This window comes from Plecotus auritus (genome assembly GCF_963455305.1).
Source record: "Plecotus auritus genome assembly, chromosome: 9".
In the NCBI taxonomy this organism is placed as follows: Eukaryota; Metazoa; Chordata; class Mammalia; order Chiroptera; family Vespertilionidae; genus Plecotus; species Plecotus auritus.
Genome location: NC_137783.1, coordinates 154,272,054 through 154,298,303, shown reverse-complemented (window position 1 = coordinate 154,298,303; position 26,250 = coordinate 154,272,054). Strand labels below are relative to the sequence as shown.

At 66.5% G+C, this 26,250-nt stretch overlaps 4 protein-coding genes across 4 annotated transcripts; 2 read left to right on the top strand and 2 right to left on the bottom strand.

Moving 5' to 3' along the window:
- The first annotated feature begins 1,103 nt into the window (after window positions 1-1,103).
- On the top strand, window positions 1,104-2,817 carry LOC308234702 (interferon-induced transmembrane protein 2-like). Its single transcript, XM_080642939.1, has 2 exons — window positions 1,104-1,912; window positions 2,512-2,817. Exons 1-2 carry the CDS (start codon window positions 1,727-1,729, stop codon window positions 2,677-2,679), a joined length of 354 nt encoding a protein of 117 aa, XP_080499065.1. The 5' UTR covers window positions 1,104-1,726; the 3' UTR covers window positions 2,680-2,817.
- A 1,349-nt stretch (window positions 2,818-4,166) lies between these two features.
- On the top strand, window positions 4,167-5,605 carry IFITM5 (interferon induced transmembrane protein 5). The gene is made up of 2 exons (XM_080640779.1): window positions 4,167-4,537; window positions 5,274-5,605. The coding sequence occupies exons 1-2, from the start codon at window positions 4,346-4,348 to the stop codon at window positions 5,484-5,486; spliced, it is 405 nt and encodes a 134-aa protein (XP_080496905.1). The 5' UTR covers window positions 4,167-4,345; the 3' UTR covers window positions 5,487-5,605.
- A 3,130-nt stretch (window positions 5,606-8,735) lies between these two features.
- PGGHG (protein-glucosylgalactosylhydroxylysine glucosidase) lies at window positions 8,736-15,498 on the bottom strand (the record flags this gene model as incomplete). The annotated part of the gene is made up of 13 exons (XM_080640072.1): window positions 8,736-8,848; window positions 8,958-9,169; window positions 9,242-9,339; window positions 9,536-9,631; window positions 9,739-9,872; window positions 9,985-10,121; window positions 10,221-10,293; window positions 10,905-11,016; window positions 12,810-12,941; window positions 13,305-13,424; window positions 14,196-14,631; window positions 14,703-14,913; window positions 15,240-15,498. 13 exons carry the CDS (start codon window positions 15,496-15,498, stop codon window positions 8,742-8,744), a joined length of 2,127 nt encoding a protein of 708 aa, XP_080496198.1. The 3' UTR covers window positions 8,736-8,741.
- A 3,048-nt stretch (window positions 15,499-18,546) lies between these two features.
- NLRP6 (NLR family pyrin domain containing 6) lies at window positions 18,547-25,789 on the bottom strand (the record flags this gene model as incomplete). The annotated part of the gene is made up of 8 exons (XM_080687945.1): window positions 18,547-19,511; window positions 20,172-20,339; window positions 20,413-20,583; window positions 21,525-21,617; window positions 22,641-24,393; window positions 24,658-24,696; window positions 24,942-25,222; window positions 25,761-25,789. The coding sequence occupies 8 exons, from the start codon at window positions 25,787-25,789 to the stop codon at window positions 19,373-19,375; spliced, it is 2,673 nt and encodes an 890-aa protein (XP_080544071.1). The 3' UTR covers window positions 18,547-19,372.
- Window positions 25,790-26,250: the final 461 nt, after the last annotated feature.

Genomic DNA, 26,250 nt, shown 5'->3' with positions numbered 1-26,250 from the left:
TACCCAGGTCTTGATATGCTAAATCCCGTCCTGGTACCAGGAATGAGGAATGAATAGGACCTGGGCACACCCAAAACTCCTTTGACCTTAACCCCCCCCTTTTGGAAACTAATAAATGCTGTGGTGGGGGTGACTGTCCCTCCATCAGAGTGACAGCCTCCCACCGGGATCCCAGCTTGTCTCTACGGTATTTCTGTGTCTGGTCTCATTTTTTCTTTAATTTCTTACTCCCCAGCTCCTCCGCCCAGGAACCTGTCCTTTTTCCGTGCGGGTCGAGGAAAACAGAGAAACAGCCCCCCACACCCTTGAAATGTCTGGGTACCGTGTAACTTCCCTTTTTCTGGAGCCCCTGGGGCACAACCAAACGTGGTGGGCGCCAGGACAGAGACCACAAATCCCTTCATTATCATGTTCATTGTCCCTGCACCCACCTGCCATGTGTCCACTGAGAGGTTTGCGACGCAGGAGACGAAACACAGAGAGTCCAGGCGATTAAAAAGGGGGAGGTTTTCTTTTTTTTTTTTTTAAATATATTTTATTGATTTTTTACAGAGAGGAAGGGAGAAGGATAGAGAGTCAGAAACATCGATGAGAGAGAAACATCGATCAGCTGCCTTCTGCACACTCCCCACTGGGTATGTGCCTGCAACCAAGGTACATGCCCTTGACCGGAATCGAACCTGGGACCCTTGAGTCCGCAGGCCGACGCTCTATCCACTGAGCCAAACCGGTTAGGGCAAGGGGGAAGTTTTCATCTTGCGCTCCCGGGCGACACCCGCTGGTCCGAGGGTGGGCCAGGGAAGTCCGCGCCAAAAAGGGGGCATCGGTCCTTCTTTTCTACAGCTGTGTAGTGGGGGGAGGGCGGAGGGCGTGGGAGGTGTGGAATTCCGCCTCGGGCCAGGGCTCTAGGAAGGCGCCAGTTCTCTCTGTCACCATCTACCTTGCAGATGCAGGCATCGGCTCTGGACTTACCCCGCCCCCCCCCCTCGACCTAACATCCATCATTTTACTTTCTATCCAATCCCAGGGGCTCCCCCCCCTCCCCCGCTTTGCTTTCTCCCGCCTCTCTAGTCTATCCCCAATGGATTTCATGTCACCCACCTCTGTCCCTCCTTTGACGGCCATGTATAAATACAGATGTAACCGCCGTTCCCCGGAGCATCATCTCAATTCGTTGAGGTTCTGCTTCCCGTCATATGTGGACAGTTTGGCTCCAATAAACTCACACAAATTCTTTACGGGTTTCAATGTTTTTTTTTGTTTTTTTTTTATGTTAACAACTCAGAGGAAGGCTTAGCCAGGAAAAAAGAAGTGGAATCAGCACAGAGCTTCCTCGGCGGCGGCTGGAGTGTGGGGTCTGTGTGACCACAGGTGGGGCCCTGCCTCGGGGGGAGGGGGGTGGCTCCAGGCTGGAAACATCCCCCCCCACCCCCCGGCCCAGAACGGCCTCCATGAGAGGCCAAGACAAGTCCTGACTTGAGTGCCCTCCCCCAGGGACCACAGCCGACCTCCCAGGGTGTCACCTGACCCCCCAGGGAACCAGCCAAATCACCAAATTACAAAACACCAGGAAATGGACGTTTCTGAGAAATCAGAACTCCCCCCCCCCCCCGGGGAGGGAGGGGCCTGACCACAGTCCCAGCAGCTGCAGCCACACCGCTCCGTCTCTGCCTCGGGGCGCGTCCACCTTCTTCACCTGGGACCCCACCTGCTCCCCAAACCGGAGATGATCAAGGAGCAACAGGAGGTGTCTGTGCTGGGGGCTCCCCAGAACTCGGGGCCCGTGATGTCCACCGTGGTCCACGTCCAGACTGAGCACGTGGTGCCCGACCACATCGTCTGGTCCCTGTTCAACACCCTCTTCTTCAACCCCTGCTGCCTGGGCTTCGTGGCGTTCGCCTACTCCGTGAAGGTGGGTGCGCGGGGGGCCCCCCGGAAAGCGTGTGCGAGCCCCACAGGTCTGCTGCCCAGGCGGCCTTGGGATCAGGGAGCCCTGGTGAGCGCTTTCTGTGCGGATGTGCTGGGGGTCAGGCGGCGGCTCGTCCAGTGAGAGTCCGCGGGGGGCTGCGTGGAGGGGGCTGCGGACGGACAGGCGCCACCTGTCTCCACCCCCTGGAGCTCTCCTTTCCGTCCCAACTACAGCTCCGTCCTCCATACCCTCCCCTCAGGCCTCAAGTCTGGTCCCGAAAAAGGCAAAGTCCTCAAAGATGCTGAGCCTTGGGGTGGGGGGTGGGGGGCGAGGTTTGGAGGTGCGGGGAGCAGAGAGGCCAGCAAAGGGGCCAGGGCAGGGGGAGAGGAGCCCTGAGGCCCTGGAGAGGCTGAGAGGCTGTGAGGGAGGCCCCCCTGGCCTGGCCTGCTCAGGCTCCAGGGAACAGGGAGGGGGTCCCTGACCTGGCTGAGGGCAGGTGGAGGCTGGTCTGGGCGGGGAGCAGCCAGGGGCAGGCCTGAGTCCCAGTGCCTGGCTGTCCCCAGGGCCCGTCCAGACCCTCACCATCATCTCTTCTCCCCCAGTCTAGGGACCGGAAGATGGTGGGGGACGTGATTGGGGCCCAGAATCATGGGTCCACCGCCAAGAGCCTGAACATCGCGGCCCTGGTGCTGGGCATCTTTATGACCATCGGACTGATTGTTCTTGTGGCTTTGTACCCAGGACTCTTCTATGTAAGGATAGGGACCTAGCAGAGTGGCAGAGGCTTCTAGTCGCCGCCACAGCAGGTGCCGAGTCCTCCCCACCCCCCGCTGGCGCCCACCCCTTCATCCTGCACCTGTACACACACCTGTCTGCAGCTGAGCTCAATAAAGTGCACCTGTCCGTCACACTGCTGGCATTTCCTGGGCCAGGGCACGGCCCAGTCCCCAGCCCGCCCCTGAGACAGCCCCCCGTGCTGCTCGGAGGGGTCCTGGCACTTTCTCAGATGTTCCTGGTTTCTGGCCTCCAGCTGGGAGCAGCGGCTGGACCAGGAGCTTAGGAGGGGGGTCCCTCCTTCCCAGTGTCTGACCCTGACCCAAGGGGCTCTGGGCCAGATCACCCTTGGCCCCGAGGACAAGCCTCGCTGACTCCGAGTGGCTGGGAGCAGCGGTGCTGGGTGAGGGCGTCTGGCGGGTCCTCTGGAGGCCACGGTGTCTGCACGTGGGGTGCAGGGGTGCAGCCCAGGCCCCAGCCCCTCCTGAGCGGCCCACCAGGTCTGTCCTTGCTCCTCTGCAGGGGGCAGGGTTAGAGGCAGCCAGTGGCCCGGGAGGGACAGAGGCCTCAGCCTCAATGGACAGAAACCCTGAGAGGAAGGACCGATCCTCTCACCAAACCGGCTGGGCCTGCTGGCTGGAGCTGCCAGTGGCAGGAAGGGTCTCCCAGCCCATGGGCGCCCTCGGGCTTTGGGCCTGAGCCTTTGCCAGGGCCCGGATGCACGTGGGCTGGAGCCATCCTCACCTTGACCCCCAGGCCCTGCACAGGCGCCTGGAGAGGCTGGAGGCCAGGTGGCCGGGGGCTGGAGTCAGGGAGGTGACCCGCCTCTGCAGGAGCCTTGCCCTTGGGGCCGGCTCGCCTGGGCTCCAGCTGAGACAGCCCCCCCTGCTGGCTCTGGTCTGTGGGCAGCTCCTGTTCCCGCTGGTTCTCCGTTCAGTCCCCGCCGCCAGAGGGAGGGACCACCCACACCCACACCCACACCCGCTGTGACCACCCTGCAGCACCTAATCCTGGGCCCAGCGGCTGTGCTTTGTGGTGGGGGGTGGGGATGCCTCGCAGGAGGGTGTCCCCCGCCCCGGGGTCCCGCGTCAGAGCAGGAGGGGCTGAGGCCCAGGGAAGATGTGTTGCCCGAGGGGAGGCTGGGGGGGGGGACTGTGCCCCAAGTCTGGACGCTGAAGGAAGGTGTTGGGGCAGAGCCTGCACTCAGTTCTGGGAGGTGGGTTGTGGCCCTTCCCCCGCCCCCTCCCCCGGGGTCCTCAGGGCTTCCCTGGCGCTGGCCCCTGCCCCACCAGGGCTGGAGGAGCCTTTGATGGCTGGGCTGCACCAACGGCGCCCCACCCCCGCAGCCACAGCACCCCCACCCCCGCAGCCACAGCACCCCCACAGCAGGCTCCGCGGGTTATCAGCGCACAGGCCCGCAGGGGGTCCTCGGAGCGCGGTGCCCACTGTGACAGCCGTCCCCCCCTCCCCTCCCCCGGGCCGTCCGCGGGGAGGGGTCTCCCTGGCCCGGCGCGGTGTGGGGCGCGGTCCGGGGCTGGGGGGCGGGGCCGGCTCTGCCATTTGTCGGTATATTTAGCGGCGGCGCTGGGCCTGGGGCCCGGGTATAAGCGGCCCTGCGCCCCCTCGGAGCGGCCGTGGAGCGAGGCGACGGCGCTGGAACCCATGGACACCGCGTACCCCCGCGAGGATCCCCGCGCCCCGACGCCCCGCAAGGCCGACGGCGCCGCCCACACGGCGGTGGCACTGGGGGCGCCGGGACCCCCGCCGCGAGACCACCTGATCTGGTCGCTGTTCAGCACCCTCTACCTGAACCTGTGCTGCCTGGGCTTCCTGGCGCTGGCCTACTCCATCAAGGTGCGCGGGGCGTCCCCATTGAGGGGGTGCTGCTAAGAGATGGAGGGGGTCCTTAGGGGCGTCCCCATTGAGGGGGTGTTTCTAAGAGATGGAGGGGGTCCTTAGGGGCGTCCCCATTGAGGGGGTGCTTCCTTCTAAGAAATGGAGGGTGTCCTTAGGGGCGTCCCCATTAAGGGGGTGCTTCTAAAAGATGGAGGGGCATCCTTAGGGGCATCCCCATTGAGGGGGTGCTTCTAAGAGATGGAGGCTGTCCTTAGGGGCGTCCCCATTGAGGGGGTGTTTCTAAGAGATGGAGGGTGTCCTTAGGGGCGTCCCCATTAAGGGGGTGCTTCTAAAAGATGGAGGGGTGTCCTTAGAGGCGTCTGGCCCACTGCGAAGAGCTCAGAGGCGATGGGGGCTTTTCAGATGCTGGGGTTCCCATGAGCAAACCCCCAGCGGACTCCCCACCCGAGGGCCCTTGGGGGCTTATGCTGGCCTGGAGGAGGCAGCTGTCCCCTGCAGTCCCACCCTAGGCTGACCCCCCCCGCCCCCCGCCCCAGGGCCAAAGCCCTGAGTCCAGTTTGGGACAGTGAAGGGAGTGGGTGTAGGCCTGGCAATGTCCCCTCAGCCACACGCCTCCATCCAGATTCCGGGTCCCCATGGCCCTCCGAGGTGGGGACCAGGGCTGCCTGGGGTGGGGGACACAGGCCCCCCAGGCCCCAGTGCACGTAGCGACCTGGCCCTGCGCTGTCTGCAGGCCCGGGACCAGAAGGTGGCGGGAGACCTGGCGGAGGCCCGGCGTCTGGCCTCCAAGGCCAAGTGCTACAACATCCTGGCCACCATGTGGGCCCTGGTGCCGCCCCTGCTGCTGCTGGCGCTGGTGGTGACCGGGGCCCTGCACCTGTCCCGGCTGGCGAAGGACTCGGCCGCCTTCTTCAGCACCAAGTTCGACGACTCGGACTACGACTGACAGGCTGGCCCTGTCCCTGTCCCGCCGGGGGCTGGACCCTGACCTCCCGGAACCCGACTATATATAGGCCTGAGGCCCACCCCAGCTCCGGGCTGGGCTCCTGATGCTGACCCTGAAGATCCCCCTTTTGGACCCCAAGGCCTCACCCTGACCTTGATGGTCCCTGGTCCCCTAACCCCTGCCCCAGCCAGACCCTCCCTCCCCGCTCCCCAGGCTCAGCCCGCACTCACAATTAAAAAGTGCCTCGTTCCAGAAGGGGCCCCCCCGGCTGGTTCCTGGCTGGGGTCGGGGAGGCTGTCGGACACCCACCACCAGACCCCCTGGGTGGACCCCGGCACTGAAGGGGGTCGGCCTGCGTGGAACGCCCTGCTTTTGGCTGCGGTCTCCGGCCGTCCCCCGGGCCCGGGCGGCCTGCGGCTTTTGGCGGAGGCGCCGGCGCATTTTAGAATCCCGTCTGGGAACCCGAGCTTTCATCTCGGCTGCCGGGCTGGGCGCTGTGGTTTCGTGGCCTTTCTTCCGGAGCATAAGTGGTGTGTCTCCCCGACTCCACGTGTGCCCGCCCCGTCTGCGTGTGTGCGCGCATGCCTGTGCACGTACGTGTCTGCGTGCAAGGCGAGTGGGAGTCCCCGGCCAGGGGGAGCGCTTCTGCACGTTCCCGTCTGTGGGCCGGGTGTGTGCCCATCTCCTGTGGGTCACTGGGTCGGTCCCTGTAACTCTGAGAAATCTCAGGCCCCGCAGTGCGTCCGTACGGCCGGACCCAGGACACAGGCGCACACAGGCACGGCCACACGCCCTCCACGCGCACAGTCTCGCTCATGCACATAGGGACAGCGCCCCCCCCCCCCCCGACAGCCGTGCAGAGGGCGGGCATGGGGGGTGAGGACACCCCCTTGGTGCCAGGCCCGTGTCCTTGTATTTCACCTCCTGGTGCACCCCGAGCCAGCGGGCTGGCAGAGCGGGGCTGGGAGACACAGGCACACACCCTGTGTGGCTGGGGTGAGGTCCCCGGGGCCTTGCTGTGGCCGCGCCAATGACAGGGCAGGCTAATTGCAGGGGCCTTAAGCACAGGGTGGCTGGGGTTTTGATCACCCCACCCAGGGTCCCTTCCGTCCCCAGGGAGCCCCCTTGGCCTGTCCACTCTGCCTGGGCTGGCGCGAGAGGCCTGTTTAGCCACTGCACTTGGAATTCCCAACATTACTGCCTGCCCACACCCTCCCCGCCTCCCCCGACATCAACAGCTGGCCCAGCCATCCCCCATGTGCCCGCAGAGACGGTTCCCTGGCCACATGCCCGCAGCGCCCCAGCCCCGAGCTGAGAAGTGTGTGCTGCCCCGAGCCGGCCCCTGAGGCCGAGGTGCGCTGGCCACGGCCTGGGGGTGGAGACATAGCCTTGGCCTGTGCTGCGCGCTGGTCCCAGTTGGACCAAGGACGAGGGCAGTGTGCCAGCGCTTGGCCCGGGATGGAGACCGCCCGTCCGCCCTGAGCTCCAGGTTCGGCCCAAGAAGGGAAAACTTGGAGAGAGGCTGGGAGCAGGGGTCAGCCTGTGTGGGGGGCCAGGTACATGGCCCCGCACGGGATGGTCTGAGGACTGTGATGGGCGTCAAGGCTGCCCGCCCGCGCCCAGGTGCTGAGGACAGAGATGCAGTCAAGCCAGGGGGGGATGAGGTGGCGGGCACCCAGGCTGTGTCCTGGGCAGGCTGAAGGCCCCTGACCCAGTCAGGCCGCTGCCTACCAGGGGCCCGAGCCCAGCATGCGTGCCCTGCCGCCCGAGCCCCTCAGAGGGTCACCTGCTGTGGTCACGGGTGGCCGTGCGCAGGTGGTCACAGGTGCAGCCGCTTCGGGCTCCAGCAGCGCGGTGCCCCCGGGTGCCTGTGCCCACCCCTGGCTCCAGGGCCGCTGCCCCGGGACAGTCCCCACGGCTCTACGACCTGCCGGGCCTCTGCGGGGGAAGGAGAGCCTGTGGGTGCCGGAGAGCCACCAAGGACTCGGGGAGCTGGTTCTGACACGTGTGCTGGTTACAACTTGGCCACCTCCCTCGGAGGCCACTGTGACCCATGTGCTGCCCCACAGCCACACAGGGTCAGGCCTGGGACCCCCCAGGCCTCCACCCACCTTGCATCCCCTTCTGTCTGTCCGTCCGTCACAGTTCAGCTGCCCGGTGTCTGCTTCTTGGAGAACTTGGCCTACCTCTGTCCAGAACACACTTGGCCAGAGCGGGGGGAGGGGGGTCACCAACGGGACCCACCGACTCGCTCGATGGGAGCAGGTTACTGGCTGGAACTCGATCCACCGGGCGGCCTGGCTCCAAAGGAGCCTCAGCTCCACTGCCAGGCCTGCCGACGGCTTCCCCCGCCCAACCTCAACTCCCGGCAGCGCACAGGCAGGGCCCTCGCCAAGTTTCCCGGGGACGCCGCCTCTCCTCATTGGGAAACCCCAGAGGACCCCATGTGACGTGCCAGCTGCGAGGCTGTGGCCCCCGCAGACGCTGGGCGGGGCCTCCAGCCCAGAGCAGCCTGGCCGGCACAGACAGGCCCAGGGCCTTGGCCTTGAACCCTGTACCCTGGGCTCGGTCCTTCCTGCTGGTCAGAGAGAGGATACGGGGTCTTGCTCTGCACCCCACTTGGCTGAGGAAAGGCATGGGATGGGGCTGTCCAACCTGACTGAAGTGGCCCTGAGGCCGGGGCCCCACGGACGGAGGGCGCTGAGTTCCCAGGACAGCCCAGAGCACCTGCACCCAACCGTGATGGAGCCTCGGTATGGTGACATGGGGAGTTCTTGGTGGTGACGCTTCGGCTGAGTCAGAGTAATTCCAATTCCGCAGGGCGAGCCCGCCCCATCCCCGCTGCCCTCCACGCCAGGCCCGGCCCGCCCGCCTCGGCCTCCGCCTGCCTGGCCCACCGCTCCCTGGACGAGTGACTCGGGCACGGCAGGTGCAGGGGTCAGCCTCGGGGGCAGGAGCAGGCATGCTGGTGTGGGAGGCTATGGGTACGGGTTCGGCAGGGAAGGGGTCGGGCTAGAGGCAGCCTTGAACTTCAGCTCAAAGAAACCAGACCTTTCCTGGAGCCCGTGAGCCTGGCTGCCAGGTGGAGGGTGGGTGACCAGGAGGAGCGGGTGCAGCCAGCCGCCCACCCCCCACATAGGGAGTGCCAGAGGGGAGGACCCGAGAGGTCCCTAAAGCCGGGACAGCACCAGGTGAGGGGCTCCGGGGCTGGGGGGCCCACAGGTGTCCAGGGGGGTGCCGTGGGCTCCAGTGTCTTCAGCAGTTTCTCCCAGGACACTCCGGGCTCAGAACTTGCTGCCTCGGCTCCTGCAAGGGGGACCTTTGTATCCGGCCAGCAGAGCGGGCAAAGGAGACCTTGTGTCCTGCAGGGACAGGGGGCCACTCTTGAGGGGGAGGGCACACGCCGGGCCAGCGGGGGGCGGGGGGCCACTGGCCTTGGGCCCCTGGGTGGGTCTGGGGGTAGCAGCCTACCTGGGCGCAGGGGGAGCCGGGTTTGCGACGGCCACAGCTCGACCTCCAGCGGGGGCGCCCCGGGCCCTGCCGGGGTCCTGACCCCCACCGTCACCGAGCCCTCGGAGAAGGAGAAGTCAAGCTTGTTCCCCTGGTAGGAGATGCCGGAGACGCACACTCCGGAGACCCCCGTCGGACACATGGGGTCAAAGGTCACGCCAGCCCGGGTGATCCTGCAGAAGGGGCGGTTCTGAGAGGAGGGCAGGCAGGGGCGGTGACCTCCTCCTGCCGGTCACCCCGCTCACCGGAACCCCGTGAACCCGAAGAGCGCCGCCTGCAGGAAGCCCCCCATGCCCGTCAGGAAGTTCACGGCGCCGGACCCGTCTGCGTTCTCCGTCCACACCTGCAGGGGCGAGGCAGTCAGTGCCGGGAAGCCTGGACACAGGCCCCCCCCACCCCCCGGGCCGCTGTCCCTGCTCCTGGAAGGTCGGGTGGGCATCACAGTGCTGTGACCCCAGAAGCTGGGCTCCCACTCCCACCACCCCGGCCCTCGCAGGAGCGCTGTGGCCAGGGGACGGGTGGAGGGGGCCCGGGCTGGCCTTGAAGGGCTCGGTGATGTTGGCGAAGCTCCTGTCCAGGAGGTCCCCTGCCCGCCTGGCGTCCTTCAGCTCCATCCAGCCCACGGCAAACATGCTCTGGGGTCAGAGGGCAGAGGACACGCCGGGGTGAGGTCCACGGCATGGGGACGAAGGACAGGCCAGGGGGGCAGGGCTGGGGCTGCCGTGGGAACCGCCCCTCTTACCCACGTCATGGCCGGGCCCTGCGGGGACGTCACAGCTTCGTAAACTTCCAGGTTTCTCCTGCGAACTTGAGGGCTCAGGGAGAAGGGGACGGGGTACCCCAGGAGCACAACATCTGCCTGCTTCACCTCCTCTCCTGGGGGGGGGGGGAGGGGCTGCTGAGGGGAGTGAGGAGGACAGGGACCCTATGTCGGGAAGGGGGCGTTGGGAGGCAGAAGGGGCGTCGAAGGGGCCCTGAGTCCACTCACCAGGCTCGTATCCATCAAACTCGGGGTGGAAGTTCTGCTTCAGGTCAAAGGGCACCTTGATCTTATCAGCCACGGCCAGCCACCGGCTGGGGACGGGCCGACCCAGGTCCTGGGCCAGGGCAGCGGCAAAGCGCAGGCTAGGGCAGAGGCGGGGGCTGCAGCTCTGGCACTCGGCTGTCCCCCCCCCCCCCCCCCCCCACCGCACGGCTGGGCTGGGGTGGGGTCTTGGGTCTGACCTGCTCTGGACCAGGACGTTGGTGTACACGGAGTTGTTGACCCCGGAATGGTATTCGTCGGGGGGCATGACTCCTGGGCACAAAGGCACAATGGTGCTTAGTGCAGGGTCTTAGACCTGCCCCGATGCACTGGCCAGTGTGGGGCTGGCAACATCAGGTTAACCCTGACCTGAACCTGACCATGACCCTGACCTTGAACCGAAGAGCATCCACCAGCTCATTACCATCCACCCTCCCCCACGACCATCCACTCCCCCATGACCACCCACCTCCCCCATGACCATCCACCCTCCCCCATGACCACCCACCTCCCCCATGACCACCCACCTCCCCCACGACCACCCACCTCCCCCACGACCATCCACTCCCCCATGACCACCCACCTCCCCCATGACCACCCACCTCCCCCATGACCACCCACCCTCCCCCATGACCATCCACCCTCCCCCATGACCACCCACTCCCCCATGACCACCCACTCCCCCATGACCACCCACCCTCCCCCATGACCACCCACTCCCCCATGACCACCCACCCTCCCCCATGACCACCCACTCCCCCATGACCACCCACCCTCCCCCATGACCACCCACTCCCCCATGACCACCCACCTCCCCCATGACCACCCACTCCCCCATGACCACCCACCTCCCCCATGACCACCCACTCCCGCCATGCCCTCACCCTTCAGGTGGTACTCCCCCTCCACCGGGCTCCACTCTACTCGGCTGCACCAAAACTCAGCCACGGCACTGACCACATCCCAGCCGCCAGCCTCTTGGAAGAGCTGCAGGTCCTGGGAGCGGAGAGGTTAGAACAGAGGCCCCGGCACCCACGATTCTAGTTCTCAGTGGGCCTGCATTTCCTGCCAATGCCCACCCTGCCCAGCACCCAGGAGTGAATGCCCAGCACCCAGGAGTGAATGCCCAGCACCCAGAGTGAATGCCCAGCACCCAGGAGCAAATGCCCAGCACCCAGAGTGAATGCCCAGCACCCAGGAGTGAATGCCCAGCACCCAGGAGTGAACGCCCAGCACCAGGAGTGAATGCGTGGCTCCCAGGTGCCTGGACTGGCTCTAGGCAGGAAGTCCCAGCTGGGGGCAGGGCCACAGCAGGAGTGGCCACGCCTGGTGGGCAGATGCCGCCTCACTGGGTGCTGCCTCACTGGGTGCTGTCTCACTGGGTGCTGCCTCACTGGGTGCTGCCTCACCTGGGTGCTGCCTCACCGGGTGCTGTCTCACCGGGTGCTGTCTCACTGGGTGCTGCCTCACCTGGGTGCTGCCTCACTGGGTGCTGTCTCACTGGGTGCTGCCTCACCTGGGTGCTGCCTCACCTGGGTGCTGTCTCACTGGGTGCTGCCTCACCTGGGTGCTGCCTCACTGGGTGCTGCCTCACCGGGTGCTGCCTCACCGGGTGCTGCCTCACCTGGGTGCTGTCTCACTGGGTGCTGCCTCACCTGGGTGCTGCCTCACTGGGTGCTGTCTCACTGGGTGCTGCCTCACCTGGGTGCTGCCTCACTGGGTGCTGCCTCACCTGGGTGCTGCCTCACTGGGTGCTGCCTCACCTGGGTGCTGTCTCACTGGGTGCTGCCTCACTGGGTGCTGCCTCACCTGGGTGCTGCCTCACTGGGTGCTGCCTCACCTGGGTGCTGTCTCACTGGGTGCTGCCTCACTGGGTGCTGCCTCACCTGGGTGCTGCCTCACTGGGTGCTGCCTCACCTGGGTGCTGTCTCACCTGGGTGCTGCCTCACTGGGTGCTGCCTCACCTGGGTGCTGTCTCACCTGGGTGCTGCCTCACTGGGTGCTGCCTCACCTGGGTGCTGCCTCACCTGGGTGCTGCCTCACTGGGTGCTGCCTCACCTGGGTGCTGTCTCACCTGGGTGCTGCCTCACTGGGTGCTGCCTCACCTGGGTGCTGCCTCACTGGGTGCTGTCTCACCTGGGTGCTGCCTCACCTGGGTGCTGTCTCACCTGGGTGCTGCCTCACTGGGTGCTGCCTCACCTGGGTGCTGTCTCACCTGGGTGCTGCCTCACCTGGGTGCTGTCTCACCTGGGTGCTGCCTCACCTGGGTGCTGCCTCACCGGGTGCTGTCTCACTGGGTGCTGTCTCACCTGGGTGCTGCCTCACTGGGTGCTGTCTCACCGGGTGCTGTCTCACTGGGTGCTGTCTCACCTGGGTGCTGCCTCACCTGGGTGCTGTCTCACCTGGGTGCTGCCTCACTGGGTGCTGTCTCACCTGGGTGCTGCCTCACTGGGTGCTGCCTCACCTGGGTGCTGCCTCACTGGGTGCTGTCTCACCTGGGTGCTGCCTCACCTGGGTGCTGCCTTACTGGGTGCTGTCTCACCTGGGTGCTGCCTCACTGGGTGCTGCCTCACCTGGGTGCTGCCTCACTGGGTGCTGCCTCACTGGGTGCTGTCTCACCTGGGTGCTGCCTCACTGGGTGCTGTCTCACCTGGGTGCTGCCTCACCTGGGTGCTGCCTTACTGGGTGCTGTCTCACCTGGGTGCTGCCTCACTGGGTGCTGCCTCACTGGATGCTGTCTCACTGGGTGCTGCCTCACCTGGGTGCTGCCTCACCGGGTGCTGTCTCACCTGGGTGCTGTGGTAGTACAGCTGGAAGGCCAGCACCACGGCCCCGTTGACGTGGATTTCCTGGGTCCCGTAGATGTCCTCAGGGCAGACCTCCAGCCCGGAACCCGCGCTCTCCCAGGCAAACTTGGCTCCCTGAGGGCGGGGGGGTGCAGACCGGATTCTTCATCGGGGGGCTTGGGAGTAGCTCACATTTCCCAATGCACTCCGCCTACAGCCACAGAGGGCAGAGGGGGCACCATCTTCCTGGGTGCCACTTCCTGGGTGCCACTGTATTGCCCCCCCCATGGGCCACTTTCCACTGTGGCTGCCCTTGGCACAGGGCAGTGAGGGGACCCGCTGGGGGGCAGCCAGGCTGTTCCCAGCTGTACAGTGCAGGCTGGCAATGCTGCTGAGCCCCTGTGAGAACCCCAGATGCCCTCCCCCCCCCCCCAGAGGGGTCTGGCGGCATCGGCTCTCCGAGGGACCCTGCGGGGTGGGCACTCGGGCCTCCCTCACCCGGTAGCCCAGGTTCCGGGCGTTGTCCAGGGCCCCGCCCAGCGTCTGGACGCGGTACTGCAGGAGAGCCCTGGCGGCCTGGGGCTGCAGCAGGAGGACGTTTGGAAACATCCAGAGATCCTGGGGTACAGGCAGAGGGCCGCCTCGAGCTCTCGCCCCTGCCCCCCGCCCCCTTTCTGCCCCGGGGGGCTCAGGGGCAGCATAGCTCCTTATTGCCCACCCGAGTCTGTCCCGGGCACCTCTGGCCTGCCTGCCACACGTCCCCATCTCCAGCTCACACCCTCGGGTCCCTGGCTCAGGGCTTCCCCTCCCCAGGGGCACCTGGATCTGGCCTGGGACTTAGGCCAGGATGGGGCGTGGGCAGCTGGAGGGGAGCTGGCTTCCTCGCTCACTGGCTGCCTTACCCGGAGGGTACAGTGGGCCACCGCCCCGCTCCGCTGGTCCCTAAGTCCCAGCTCTCCCGGCTCCCACTCCTGCCCGGCCTCAGCGTCCCCCCACGTTTCCTTAGCAGCTACCTGGGTCTTTCCAGAACGCACATCTGTCTGTGTCACACCCCAGTGAACAGGTCTTCACGGCGCCTGCAGCCCCCCTACAACGGCTCTTCCTGCCTCGTGAGCCCCTCCCCCCGCCCTGGCCAGATGCCAGGCCCTCTCCAGCTCTGGGGCTCTGTGCCTTCCGGCCCCCTCGCCTGGATAGCTTTCCCAGCAGACCCCCACACATCCTCCAGCTGAGATGCCACCGCCTCCGGGAAGCCCTCCCTGTTGCCAAGGTCCCCGTGCTTCCCCAGCCACAGCCCCACCCCCAGCAAGGCCGTGCCCCGGGCCCAGGGACCCCCTGCCTGTGTGCCACCCACACGTGCAGGTGCGTGCTGCAGGGGCGGAGGGCGCACACCTGGTCCCAGAACACGTGGCCCCAGTAGCATTCCTCCCGGCTCCCGTTGGAGAGGCCCCCGGGGCTGAGTCCATGGCAGACATATCCTGGGACCCCGGGTTCGGGCAGGGCGCTGAGCAGGTAGTAGAGGGCACCGCGCAGGGCCTGGCGCAGGGGCAGGGGCCCCACAACATCCAGGCCACAGCCTTCCCAGAGCTGCGCCCAGGCCTGGGCGTGGGTGGGGTACAGCGCCCCCCTGGCCTGCAGCTCTAGGGCTTCAGAAAGGCAGGCCCGGGCCTCAGCCTGGCTGCCGCCCACCACGGTCAGGAACTCCCAGGTCCTGTCCTGCTCGCCCTCCCCCAGGGTCAGGGCGGGGGGCACCGGTGTCCACAGCATGTGCACCTCCTGCCGCGCTCCCCCGGGCTGCTCGGGGGTGAGCGTGTGGCCGTACAGGTACCTGCGAGAGCGCGCTGTCTCAGGGGGAGGCTTCCTCGGGGCCACCCGGCTTGCCCCCCGCCCCCTCCTCACCGGGCTCCCTGGAAGTCAGGCCCCAGACGCAGGTCTAGGTCAGGGCTTTCTGGGGAGAAGGCAGACCGCAGCAGCACCGTGACGGGCCAGCTGCCCGCGGCCGAGCGGGCGATGGACACGCTGAAGGCCAGGACGTGCGGCAGCCTGCGGTGGGCGTAGATGCGCTGGGAGGCCTGGAAGCGGGCGCCCGCCAGGGTGTGCAGAAAGGAGCCTGCCAGGCGGGCGGAGGGACGGCCCATCACACCCCCAGGACGGCAAGAAGCCGCTGGCCTTTCTGCACTGGGGGTGAGCGCCCCCTCCCCTCTGTGGGGTGAGTCCCTCTGAGCCCAACTGCCTGGGGAGGAAGCTCCGGCTGCCCCGGGGACCCACCCCTGCCAGTGCGGGACCCCACCCTCCGCCGAGCTTGCAAGGCAGCCCCCCGGGGCCCTCCTTTCTTTGAGTCGGGCACCCTGAGTTGGGAGATGCCAGGATAGGATTGCGAGGGCCCCCCACTAACCTGGAACACGGCGGGGGGCGGGGGGGACAGGCAGTGGCTACCTGTGTTGGTGTCCAGGACGAAGGTTGAGGTCAGCTGCTCTCCGGTGCCCGCGGGGGCCTCCAGCCGGACGCTGAGGGGACTGGGCAGGACGGCTCGGTGTGTGTCCCCCAGGGCCCCGTTGTACACGCCATTCACGTGCAGCGTATCATGATAGACACGTGTGCCCAAGTATGCGTTGGTGACGGTGGCCCAGAGCCGGGGGTCACTGGGCAGAGAGTGGGCAGTGAATACGGTGGGGTCTTCGCTGGCGTCCGCCATGGAAAGCCTTGCTCAACGGAGGGGTCTGGAAAAGGGTGGGGGTCAGGGGACCCCCAGTTGGTTGGGTCTCCCTCTTTTGATGCTATTAACCCCAATGCCCCTGCCCTTGGAACGTGGCTGGTGCCCCCCAATGTGGGTCCACCTGGGCAGCCCTGGTTCTCAGATCCCCCACTTTGGAGCCCTCAACCCCTCATATTGATCTCCAGGGACCCAAGGGAGTTCCCACCCCTCCCCCCTCTTCCGACCTCCGTCCTGACCCTCCGGCTCTCTCCACGCAGCACCCCAGCACCGGCCCTGTGGGTGGAAGTGAGAACTCTGCCCGGGAACATTTCTCCCCAAGGAAGCCGCCTGGGGGCGGGGTGGGGTGTAGGGGTGCAGTGCCGGGTGCTGGGGGGGGGGGCTGTGGGGGCGAGAGGCCGGGCGAGCCCTGGGAGGGGGGCAGCCGTCTGGGCTCACCGCAGCCCCGCCGTGTCCTTCAGCTGCTGCTCCAGGGCCGGAGGGAGTAGTGGCGAGTGGACGCCTTGCAGGCCGGAAGGCCCCACCGTCCCCGCCCTCGGGGCGGCGCAGGGCGGGCGGGACGGGAGGCTGGTCCCCGCCCCCAGGGCGGTGCTGGGAGGGCGGGAAGGAGGCTGGGCAGACCGGCTGGGGCGAGGCGGAGGTCAGGCGGTGGTAGAACTACAGCCCCCATCCCACCCCAAGCTGAGGGGCAGGGCCCTTGGGTGGCCCCCCGTCTGCCCCGGAGGAGAGGTCCTTCAGAGGTGTCCTCTGCCCCGTCCCCTCTGCTCCTCGGCCTCTCCTCTCAGCCTCCATCTCCCCCCCAGCCCCCTGCCCTGGCCTGGGCCTGCTCCATCCTTGTCTCTCACGCCCTGGGCTGACCCAAATGTCTGACCCCAGTCAGAGACGCTCAGATCCAACCCCCCACCCTCCACCCCCGCAGCTGCTCTCCCTGCCGCTCCCTCACGCCCAGGCCGCCTGTGTCCCACACCCAGGCCCACCCTCAGCCCTGCTGGCCCGCCTCCAGCCCTGCCCGCTCTCCGCTCTCCGTCCTGCCCTGCCTCCTGGGCCAGCACACTCCCCACTTTCTGCTTCTGCTCTGCCCTTCGGTCCTGCGAGTGGCGAGGTCAGCCCGTGCCCTCTGCTCAGAACCCGCAGCGGTGCCCACCTCTCTGAGAGGACAAGTCCCCAAGTGCCCGTCCCCACTCCTCGCAGTCAGCCTGGCTTCTGCCTCTGCAACTGTCACTTCTGAGCGCGCTCCCTGCTGGGGACTGCATGCTCGTGTCCCACGTCTGCCTCTCTGCTGACATCTAATCCCAGAAGCGACAGTATTTGGCGGTGGGGCACTTAGAAGGTCGTTAGGTCAAGAGCTATCATGAATGGGACAGCCCGGCCAGTGTGGCTAAGTGGTTAGCATCGACCTGTGAACCAGGAGGTCACGGTTTGATTCCCAGTCAGGGCACAGGCCCGGGTTGTGGGCTCACTCCCCAGGGTGGGGCGTGCAGGAGGCAGCTGATCGATGATTCTCTCTCATCATTGATGTTTCTCTCTCTCTCTCTCTTCCTCTCTGAAACAAACAAACAAACCAAATATATATAAAGAATGGGACAAGTGCCCGTATGAGAGGCCAGAGGGCAGGCGAGGTCTCTACCAGGCGAGGACAGGGAGGACACCGCTGCCTGCAGCCAGGAGCAGGCCCCCCACCAGACACCGAGCTGACGGCACCTTGGCCTTGGGCCGGCCAGCCCCCAGGGCCGGGAAGAGGCTCCGGCTGTCCACAACCCGCCAGTTGGGGTATTTGGTCAGGGCAGCCCGAGCTGACCGCGGCCACCCCTGCCCGCCACGGAACACTGCTCTTCGGAATATCGGGGGGCGGGGGGGGTGTCTCAGTCACACTTCCCAGGCCCCTTAAGGTAACAGGAACCCTCGGCTCCTTGTGCCTGTCCCTTGCTCTGCCACGCTCTCCTCCACAGCGTTTACCTGCCCGTCTACACGTCTGTACATCCACACACGTGTTTGTCTATACGCCTGTCCATCTACATGTCTGTCTGCCCACACGACTGTCCATCTACATGTCTGTCCGTCTACACGTCTGTCTGCCCACACATCTGTCTGTCTGTCCACACGTCCGTCTACACATCTGTCCATCTATACGTCTGTCCACACATCTGTCTACACGTCCATCTACATGCCTGTCCATCTACACGCCTGTCCGTCCACACGTCTGTCTGTCCACACGTCTGTCTGTCTACATGTCTGTCCACACGTCTGTCCGTCCACACGTCTGTCCGTCCACGTCTGTCTGTCCACACGTCCGTCTGTCCACGCGTCTGTCCACACGTCTACACATCTGTCCATACATCTGTCTACACGTCCGTCTACACGTCTGTCTGTCCACACATCTGTCCGTCTACACGTCTGTCTGTCCACACGTCTGTCCATCTACACGTCTGTCTGTCTTCCTGCCAACGTGGCAGCTCCAGGAGGGCAGGGATCTTTGTCTGCTTTGTGGAATGAATGACTGGATTGGAGCCGATTATGGCCCTGGCTGGTTTGGCTCAATGGTTAGAGTGTCGGCCTGCGGACTAAAGGGTCCCGGGTTCGATTCTAGTCAGGGGCACATGCCCGGGTTGCAGGCTCGACTCCCAGTGAGGGGGCGTGCAGGAGGCAGCCGATCCATGATTCTCTCTCATCACTGATGTTTCTTTCTCTCTCTCCCTTCCTCTCGGAAATCAATAAAAATATTTTTTTTAAAAAAGGAAGTTGATTTTGGAGTGGCACTTCCTCTGAGGAGTCCCCCTCTACTGGGCGGGGCCTCAGGAGCTGGCCACGCCCAGCAGTGTTGGGCGGGGAAGACTCGAGGGCGGCCCCCGGCTGGCCTGTCCATCACGGGTCAGGCTGCTCCCTGAGCCTCGGTTTTCTCATCCTTGAAATGGGGACCCAGCCCGGGCCGGTGAGTCAGGTGCCAAAGGGAAGATGGCCAGGATGCCCGGCCAAGCGGAACAGAAACCAACCAACGAACCAAAGAACGAACGCAAAGGAGAATTTTTTTTTAAAATATATTTTATTGATTTTTTACAGAGAGGAAGGAAGAGGGATAGATAGTCAGAAACATCGATGAGAGAGAAACATCGATCAGCTGCCTCCTGCACACCTCCTACTGGGGATGTGCCCGCAACCAAGGTACATGCCCTTGACCGGAATCAAACCTGGGACCCTTCAGTCCGCAGGCTGATGCTCTATCCACTGAGCCACACCGGTTTTGGCCGAAAAGGAGAATTTATTACCAGCAGCTCGGGCTGCCCACCGCCATGCCGTCACCGCCGCCGCCGAGCCGGCCACTGCCTTCTCACTCTGCCCTGGGCTCCGTGGCCAGAGACCCTAGACAGCGAGTGGACACCCCTGGGCTCGGCCACAGGGCCTCAGGGTGGCTTCCCCTGATGCAAGACCCACGTTCCGGGGAAGGGAGGGCGACCCGCCCACCTCAGGTCAAGGGTCAGCCCCTGCCTGAACCTCGTGGGCCAGGGCAGCACCGCAGCTGGAGACGGCCGTGCAGGTGTCACCGCACCGGCCACCAGGTAAAGGTCCGCACGTGGCGGGCGCTCAGCTCAGCTACGGGGGCTCTCAGCATCGTTGTTGGGCGCGGGGCTGCGAAGGGGTGGCTGCAGGGTCCAGGGAGAGGAAGTGGGCCCAGCGGAGGTTAGGGCCCAGGGTGTGGGGGAAGGGCACATCCCGGGCCCTGTGGAGGGCCACAGAGGGGGGGGCATGCCCGTCGGGGCCTCTCCCTGCCTGCCCGGGCCCCTCAGCAGCACCCTCACGCCCTCGGATGGGAGAGCTACTCCTCGGCTGACGGGCGTCCTGGCTGTGCTGCCTGCGGGGCCTACAAGGACGTGCTGAGTCCCTTGGGAGTCGCAGGGCGGCTGTCCAGCGCCGAGTGTGTGATGACGAGGCCTGGCCTTGCTGTCCTCACGGCCTGCAGCTCCTCCAGCGACTGCTCGCTCAGCTCCACGGAGCTCAGGCTGCACACGGCACAGGACAAGGGGGGAGGTGGGTGGGAGGGAAGCAGGGTCCAGGGCAGGGAGCAGCAATGACGGGGGGGTGGGCAGAGGAGGGCAGTGATGAGCGACTGGCCTGGGCCGGCCAGAGGTACACAGTGACAGAAGACGGCCCATCAGGGTTGCCAGAGGCTGGGGAAAGGGGGCGGGAGCTGGGGGCCAAGCCCTTGGAGAGTGAGAGGGTGTTGGGAGCATTGACCCAGACTGTGGCCATGGGCACCACACCACAGATGGACATTTGGTCTGGCAGAGTGGTCGAGGCCAAGGGCTGGGGCCAGGGCTTGGAGGGGTGTCTCCAGGGGCCGTGCTTACTCAGGGTTTAGGGAAGCTGTGGGCAAACTATGGTCCGCGGGCCGGATCCGGCCCGTTCGGCTGTTCTATCCGGCCCGCGGAGCCGAAAGAGCAGAGGGTTCTCTTGCTCTCCCCTCCGCTCCTTTACTTTGAATTTATATTAGTTCACACACACACTCCATCCATGCTTTTGTTCCGGCCCTCCGGTCCAGTTTAAGAACCCATGGTGGCCCTCGAGTCAAAAAGTTTGCCCACCCCTGGCTAGGGGAAACCCCAGGTACCCCCTCCCGGCTTCAGAGGCGTGTCCCCAGCACCCTCCCGCCCCTGCCCCACCTGAGCATCTGCAGGCGGCATCCCGGCTGCTGCAGGGCCGCACACAGGCCGGTCACCACGGGCCCCGACAGCTGGCAGCCGCTGAGATCCAGGGTGGTCAGGGCGGGGCTGTGCTGGAGCACGCCAGCCAGGTACTGGAGGGCCTCCTGGAGGCCGGGCTGCTGCAGCCTGCGGGGAGGGGGCCTCAGGAGCAGCTGGGGGGGGCCGTCCCCTCCCTTAGTCCACCCAGACCCAGCCTCACCTGAGTGTCTGCACCCGGCACCCGGGCCAGGCCAGGCCCTCGCTCAGCGCCCGCAGCCCCGCCTGGCTGAGCCCGTTGTGCAGGAGGCACAGCTCCGTCAGGGCGGGGGCCGCCTTCAGGGCCTGGGCCAGGTCGTGGCACGCGGAGTCTGGGAGTCTGCAGCGGGACAGCCTGGGGTCCGAAAGCACATGTCAGTCTCAGGCCCCTCAGCGGCTCCCTGCACCCGGCTGTGCAGACTGCCTGCTCCCTGGGGCTGGGGTCAGCTGGAGGGGCGTCGGCTGCACAGCGCCCCTGCCTTTGTCACCAGGCGTGTCCCTGCGGGCATGACCCTGGGCGCATGCCTGGGCACACGCCAGTCTTCCCAGGATACTGTTGACCACGCGTTTATGAGGAGCTCACACTGACCTCCCCCTGCACACGCTGACCTCCCCCTGCACACGCAGACCTCCCCCTGCACACGCAGACCTCCCCCTGCACACGCAGACCTCCCCGTGCACACGCTGACCTCCCCCTGCACACGCTGACCTCCCCCTGCACACGCAGACCTCCCCCTGCACACGCAGACCTCCCCGTGCACACGCTGACCTCCCCCTGCACACGCTGACCTCCCCCTGCACACGCTGACCTCCCCCTGCACACGCTGACCTCCCCCTGCACACGCTGACCTCCCCCTCACACGCCGGCCTCCCCCTGCACACGCTGGCCTCCCCCTCACACGCCGGCCTCCATGGAGTTGCCGAGCTAAGGTGGCCGCAGTGTAGTTAGCGGGTCCCTGCGGCCGGGGGCGTGGCTTCTGCTCCTTGGCCACGTAAACGCTGTGGTGCACACGCTGCACTGAGCTGAGTGGCAGGACTGACGGGCCAGTGGGCTGGTCTCCTCCATGTCCCCCCACCCCCATGCCCAGCCCCCACTCGAACCTGGCCAGCCCCCTTCCCAAGAAGCCCCTAAGCTGGGGGTGGGCCCTGCCCCGTGTCGGCCCCGGCATGGGACACCAGCGGCCACAGGCTCTCAGCCCGTCCCCTCAGCCAGCCCGGACAGGGCCCCTCCTCTGCCCTCCCCTGGGCACCCTGCTCTGTGCCCCTCCCTGGCAGGGCTGGGGCAGGGCCACTCACGTCAGGCTGGTCAGACCACAGTGCTGGTCGGTCATGGCCTCGCAGAGAGGGCGCAGTGCGGATGCCTGGGGTTTCCTGGTGTTGGCCTGAGAGCTGCGGGGAGAGAGCGGGGAGCCACCTGGCTGCAGTCCCCCCCTCCTCCCTGTGCCCCTCAGGTGTCACAGCCACCTCTGTCCTCACCCCAAACCCACGCGCGGCCTCTCGTGGCCCCAGGCGCGTCCCCACCGAAGCCGGCCAGGTGCACCCAGGGGCCATGTCGCCGCATTCCCAGTGTGTGCCTGTCCTTGCACCTGTGCCTGTCCTGTGCCTGTCCGTGTCCTCAGCCCCTGTCCACGTCCTAACACTGGTCCTCTGAACAGACGCTGAGCGCCTGGGTCAGGTGCCGGGTTGGAGCCAAGGGCCAGGGAGCAGCGGAGGGCCACGGACAGAGGTCATGGCATGTGGTGGTCAGTGGGCACTTCTGGGGCCCCAGGGGTCGCAGGGAAGCTGGAGGAGTCGGGGCCGGCCTGCGGGGAGGCAGCAAGCAGTGTTCTGGGCTGAGGGAAGAGCCGGTGCCAAGGCCCAGGGCAAAGGGGGCATGCCGTGTTCCAGAACTCATTATGAGAAAGCACGGGGGGGTGGGAGGGGCCTGGCTCAGTGGTTGAGCGTCGACCTATGAACCAGAAGGTCACAGTTCGACTCCCAGTCAGGGCACGTGCCCAGGTTGCAGGCTCCATCCCCAGTGTGGGGCGTGCAGGAGGCAGCCGATCCAGCCGATTCTCTCTCCTCATTGATGTTTTTTTTCTCTCTCTCCCTCTCTCTTCCTCTCTGAAATCAATACAAATATATTTTAAAAAATCCAAAAAGCATGGGCAGGGGCTGGTCTAGAGCTACATGGCCATGCTCTGACGTTTTCTTGGATGTGGATGGCGGGGGGATGGGGTGGCATGGAGAGGACAGGGTTGGGGGGAGGAGAAGGTGGGCATTGGAAGCTGCCCCACAAGGGGGTGGGCAGAACCAGCCCTGAAGCCCTGCCTCTGGTCTGGGGGGTGGATGCCCAGATGGGCCTCAGGTGCGCAGGCCTGAATGAATAGTGCCCACAGAGTGGGCCTGGGGGAGGGCCGGGCGGAGACTCACGGGCTTCCGCTCAGACTGTTCTGCAGCCGCTTCATCAGGCCTTTCTTCTTCTTCTTCTGCGGGGCGGGCAGCGCACAGCCGACCAGCCGCAGCGCCTGACCCGCGGGGCAGCACCGCACGCAGTAGCTCAGCACGGCCACGTCCATGTGGCTGAAGCTCCAGCGCTCCAGCGCCAGCTCCGGGAGGGACCGCAGGGCCTGTCGCACGAAGGCCGCCTCCTGCGACTCGTGCAGGCAGTACAGCAGCTCCAGCGGGAAGTTGAACTCCTCCTCTTCCTCCTCCTCCTCCTCCTCCTCCTCCTCGGACTCCTCCGCGTCCTTCAGCTCCTCGGACGCCTCCGCCCCCGCCGGCGCCGCGGGAGGGCGCCCCTGGCCCTGGTCCTGCACCCACCGCAGGACATCCTGCTTCACGCGCTCGCTCACCACGCAGCCGAAGTGGCGCTGGATGTCACGCACGCGCTCGGCGCTCAGCAGCCCGAAGAGGAAGCGGGTCGTGAGCGCCAGGTCCCTGCGCAGGAGCTCCCCCACCCCGCCCCCCGGCGCCCCGGGCCCCGCCTCCTCCAGCAGGTAGGACAGCGCCGTGAAGAACATTTGGAAGCTCTCGTCGATGAACTGGTAGGCGACTTCGGTCTGCAGCACGCCCGGAAGCTCTTTCTTGATGAGAAACAGCGTCTGGACTTTGGAGCCGCTCAGCTGCCGTCTCTCTAGATCCTTCTCGGTGAACTGCGCCCTGCGCCCCAGAACGCCCTCGCGGGCCAGGCGGCACAGCTGGCGCAGCTCGCCCTGCACCTGAGGCCTGTCGGCCGCGGGCCCCGAGCTCAGGAAGCTGACGACGAACAGCAGGTACACGGACGTGGTGGTCTTGGAGGTGCGTGACAGGTCCTGGCCCAGCTCCAGCTGCTGGCGCAGGACGGTGCACACGATCCAGCACACGAAGGGCACGAAGCACAGCGCGAACAGCGTCTCGTTCTCCTTCACGAAGCGGTAGGCGCGCTCCGCCCGCCACTCGTCCTGGAAAAACTTGTAGAAGTACTTCTTCTTGTCCTTGTCGGAGAAGCCGCGCACCTCGGCGCACTGCGGGGAGCGCAGGCGGCCCTGCAGCCGGCCCGGCGCGGCGGGGCGCGTGGTCACCAGCAGGCGGGCCTGGGGCAGCAGCGCCTTGCTCAGGAGGCTGCCCAGCACCCGCGCGGCGCCGGCGGCCTCGAAGGGGTCCGTGCAGGCCGCCGTCTCGGCGGGCCCCGGCGCCGGCAGCTCGTCTGCGCCGTCCAAGATGAAGAGCAGCCGCTCGGAGATGGCGAGCATCTGCCGCACGGGGGCGCTGCGGTCCGGGCACTGTTCCAGGACCAGGCCGGCCAGGCTGCAGGCGCCCGGCCGCTCCAGCAGCTCCCCGCACGGCAGGAAGAAGGCGAAGTCCACCTGGCCGTGGTACAGCTTGCCCGCCGCCCAGTCGTACAAGATTTTCTTGGCCGCCATGGTCTTGCCAATGCCGGCCGGGCCCTGCAGCACCACGGTCAGCGGCCGCTGGCCCTCCTCGTCGTGGCCGAACAGGCGGTTGAAAGTGTGGGTGTCGGAGCGCCGAGCGCGCTCGGGCTCGGGCGCCTCCGCGGGCCCCAGGGCCTCGGGCGCCAGGGCGGCGCTCTCGGGCGCGATGAGCAGCTTGGTGAAGCGCTTGTTGATCTTCACGGAGCGGGCGTTGCGCTCCTTGACCTTGGCGTGCTGCCGCAGCACGTGCTCCCGGTACCTCTTCTTGTACTCTGGGGGGCGGGGGCCAGGGAGATAGGGAGGAGGATGGGGCGGCTGGGTCAGCTCACCCTCGGTGCCCACTGCCCTCCCCGCTCGGCTCAGGACTCAGTTTCCCCTGCTGTGCCGCCCCCCCCACCCCGCCCTGGCTCTCCCAGACCCGCGCCTCCCCGGGAGCAGCTGTCGGACGGAGCCGGACCCGCGTGAAGGCAGCTGCTCCAAGCCTGGGCTTGGGGCCGAGCACAGCTCAGGGCCTGCGCCCCCAACCGGAGACCTACCGGACACGGAGAGCAGCGCCGAGGAGCTGGAGCCGAGGCCTGAAAGGGAGAACCGCCGTGAGGCCACGCGCACGTGCGGGGGGCGGGGGGAGGGATGAGGAATAGGGGGTCGCGGCCACTCTGCAGGGCCCGTATCCCAGCCCTGGGTCCGTGAGTGAAGCCGGCCGGCAGGGGGCGCGCCAGGCTTTCCCGGGGAGGCGGGAAGGAGGGCGGCCGGTCCCGGACGGACGGGGAGGGGATGGAGGGCAGGGACCTGGCGACGCCCGCCCCCTCCGCGCGCTCACGCTGCAGCCGCTGCTCCTTGAGCTGCGCCGCGACGTCGCGAATGTCCGCCCTCTTCAGCGTCTGGCGCGCCACCTCCAGCGCGGGCTCCGGGCCGTAGAAGTGGGTCAGCTGCTCGGCCAGGTCCACGACGTCCGCGCGCTCCAGCCGCCCCCACGGGATGCTGCGCCCGTCCCGCGGCGCGTCGCGCAGTTTGTGGCGGAAGCGCTTCAGCTGCTCCTGGCTCAGGTCCTCCAGCGCCGCCAGGAGCAGCTCGCGGGCGGCGGCCGCGCGGGCCTGCTCGCTGCGGGCGGGCAAGGGGCGTCGGGGTGCCCGCGATGAGCAGTGGCTCAGACGCGCCCCATCCCCTTCGGTGGCTCCAGGCCCACGCTCTGCCCGTAGGGGAGGCCTCCCCTGGGGGACTCGTGGGAGGCTCTGCTCCCAGGCGGCCCAAGGCTTTGCCTGCTGGTGAGGTGGGGCCGTCCAGGGCCAGTGGCATTGGGCGCCTCTGGCCCAGGCCCTTGGGGGTGCCTGCCCGCCTGCCTGGTGCCTTTCCCACACCTGGTGCAGCCAGGCCACACTCCCCAGAGGAGGTGTCTAGGACGCCTGTGCCCGCCCCCCCCTTCCTTGCCTCCCTCCTGGGGTCCTGGAGCAGAGCTGGCTTCAGCAGGGGCTGCTGGAGACACCCCCTGGCCCAGACTGCATTCCTGGATCCCCACAGCACCATGTCCCACCCCCACCTGGACCCCCCCCATTTGCTCCTGGAACCCTGAGCCAGGGGTGGTGGGGGGATGGGGTTAGCAGCGGGTTCCCAGGTGGCAGGGCCCAGACCCAGCACTCACCTGGAGCAGGGGGCCTCTGGCTGGTCCATGGCAATGGGTCCCTGGGTCTAGAGCTCGGAGAGTGACCCCTCTGCACGGGGACTGGAGCCAAGGCCTAGGGAGGTCGTCCAGCCCCGTCCATGCCCAGACCCAGGTGCTTCAGCTCGGCCCGTCCTGAGAGGCCCGGCCGCCAGCCACCAGCTCCCAAACCCAGAGAGTGGCCTCTTTAAGCTCTGCCTGCGACCTTTGGTTTTCTCCTTTGTTTGGTTAAGGTTCCCTGAGGACGCATGGGGTGTGGCAGCGAGCACAGGTGGGGGCACGGACCCCTTGCTGGTCCGAGGTGGGAGGAGGCTGCAGGGACACTCCCCTCTCTCCCCAGCAGGTAACTGCAGAGCACGTGGGCTGCATGGAGGAGGTGGCTGGCCCAGAACTCGGTTGAATTCTAAGGCAGCGGCGAGGACAGGCTTTCTAGGTGGAGGGAGACGAAGTGTTGCCCACAGTGAAGAGCACC

Bases quoted from the DNA above. Each gene is read 5' to 3' on its own strand.
- LOC308234702 (XM_080642939.1), top strand. From the start codon at position 1,727: ATGATCAAGGAGCAACAGGAGGTGTCTGTGCTGGGGGCTCCCCAGAAC. The intron at 1,913-2,511 runs GTGGGTGCGCGG...CTTCTCCCCCAG, and splicing joins CGTTCGCCTACTCCGTGAAG to TCTAGGGACCGGAAGATGGT.
- IFITM5 (XM_080640779.1), top strand. From the start codon at position 4,346: ATGGACACCGCGTACCCCCGCGAGGATCCCCGCGCCCCGACGCCCCGC. The intron at 4,538-5,273 runs GTGCGCGGGGCG...CGCTGTCTGCAG, and splicing joins CGCTGGCCTACTCCATCAAG to GCCCGGGACCAGAAGGTGGC.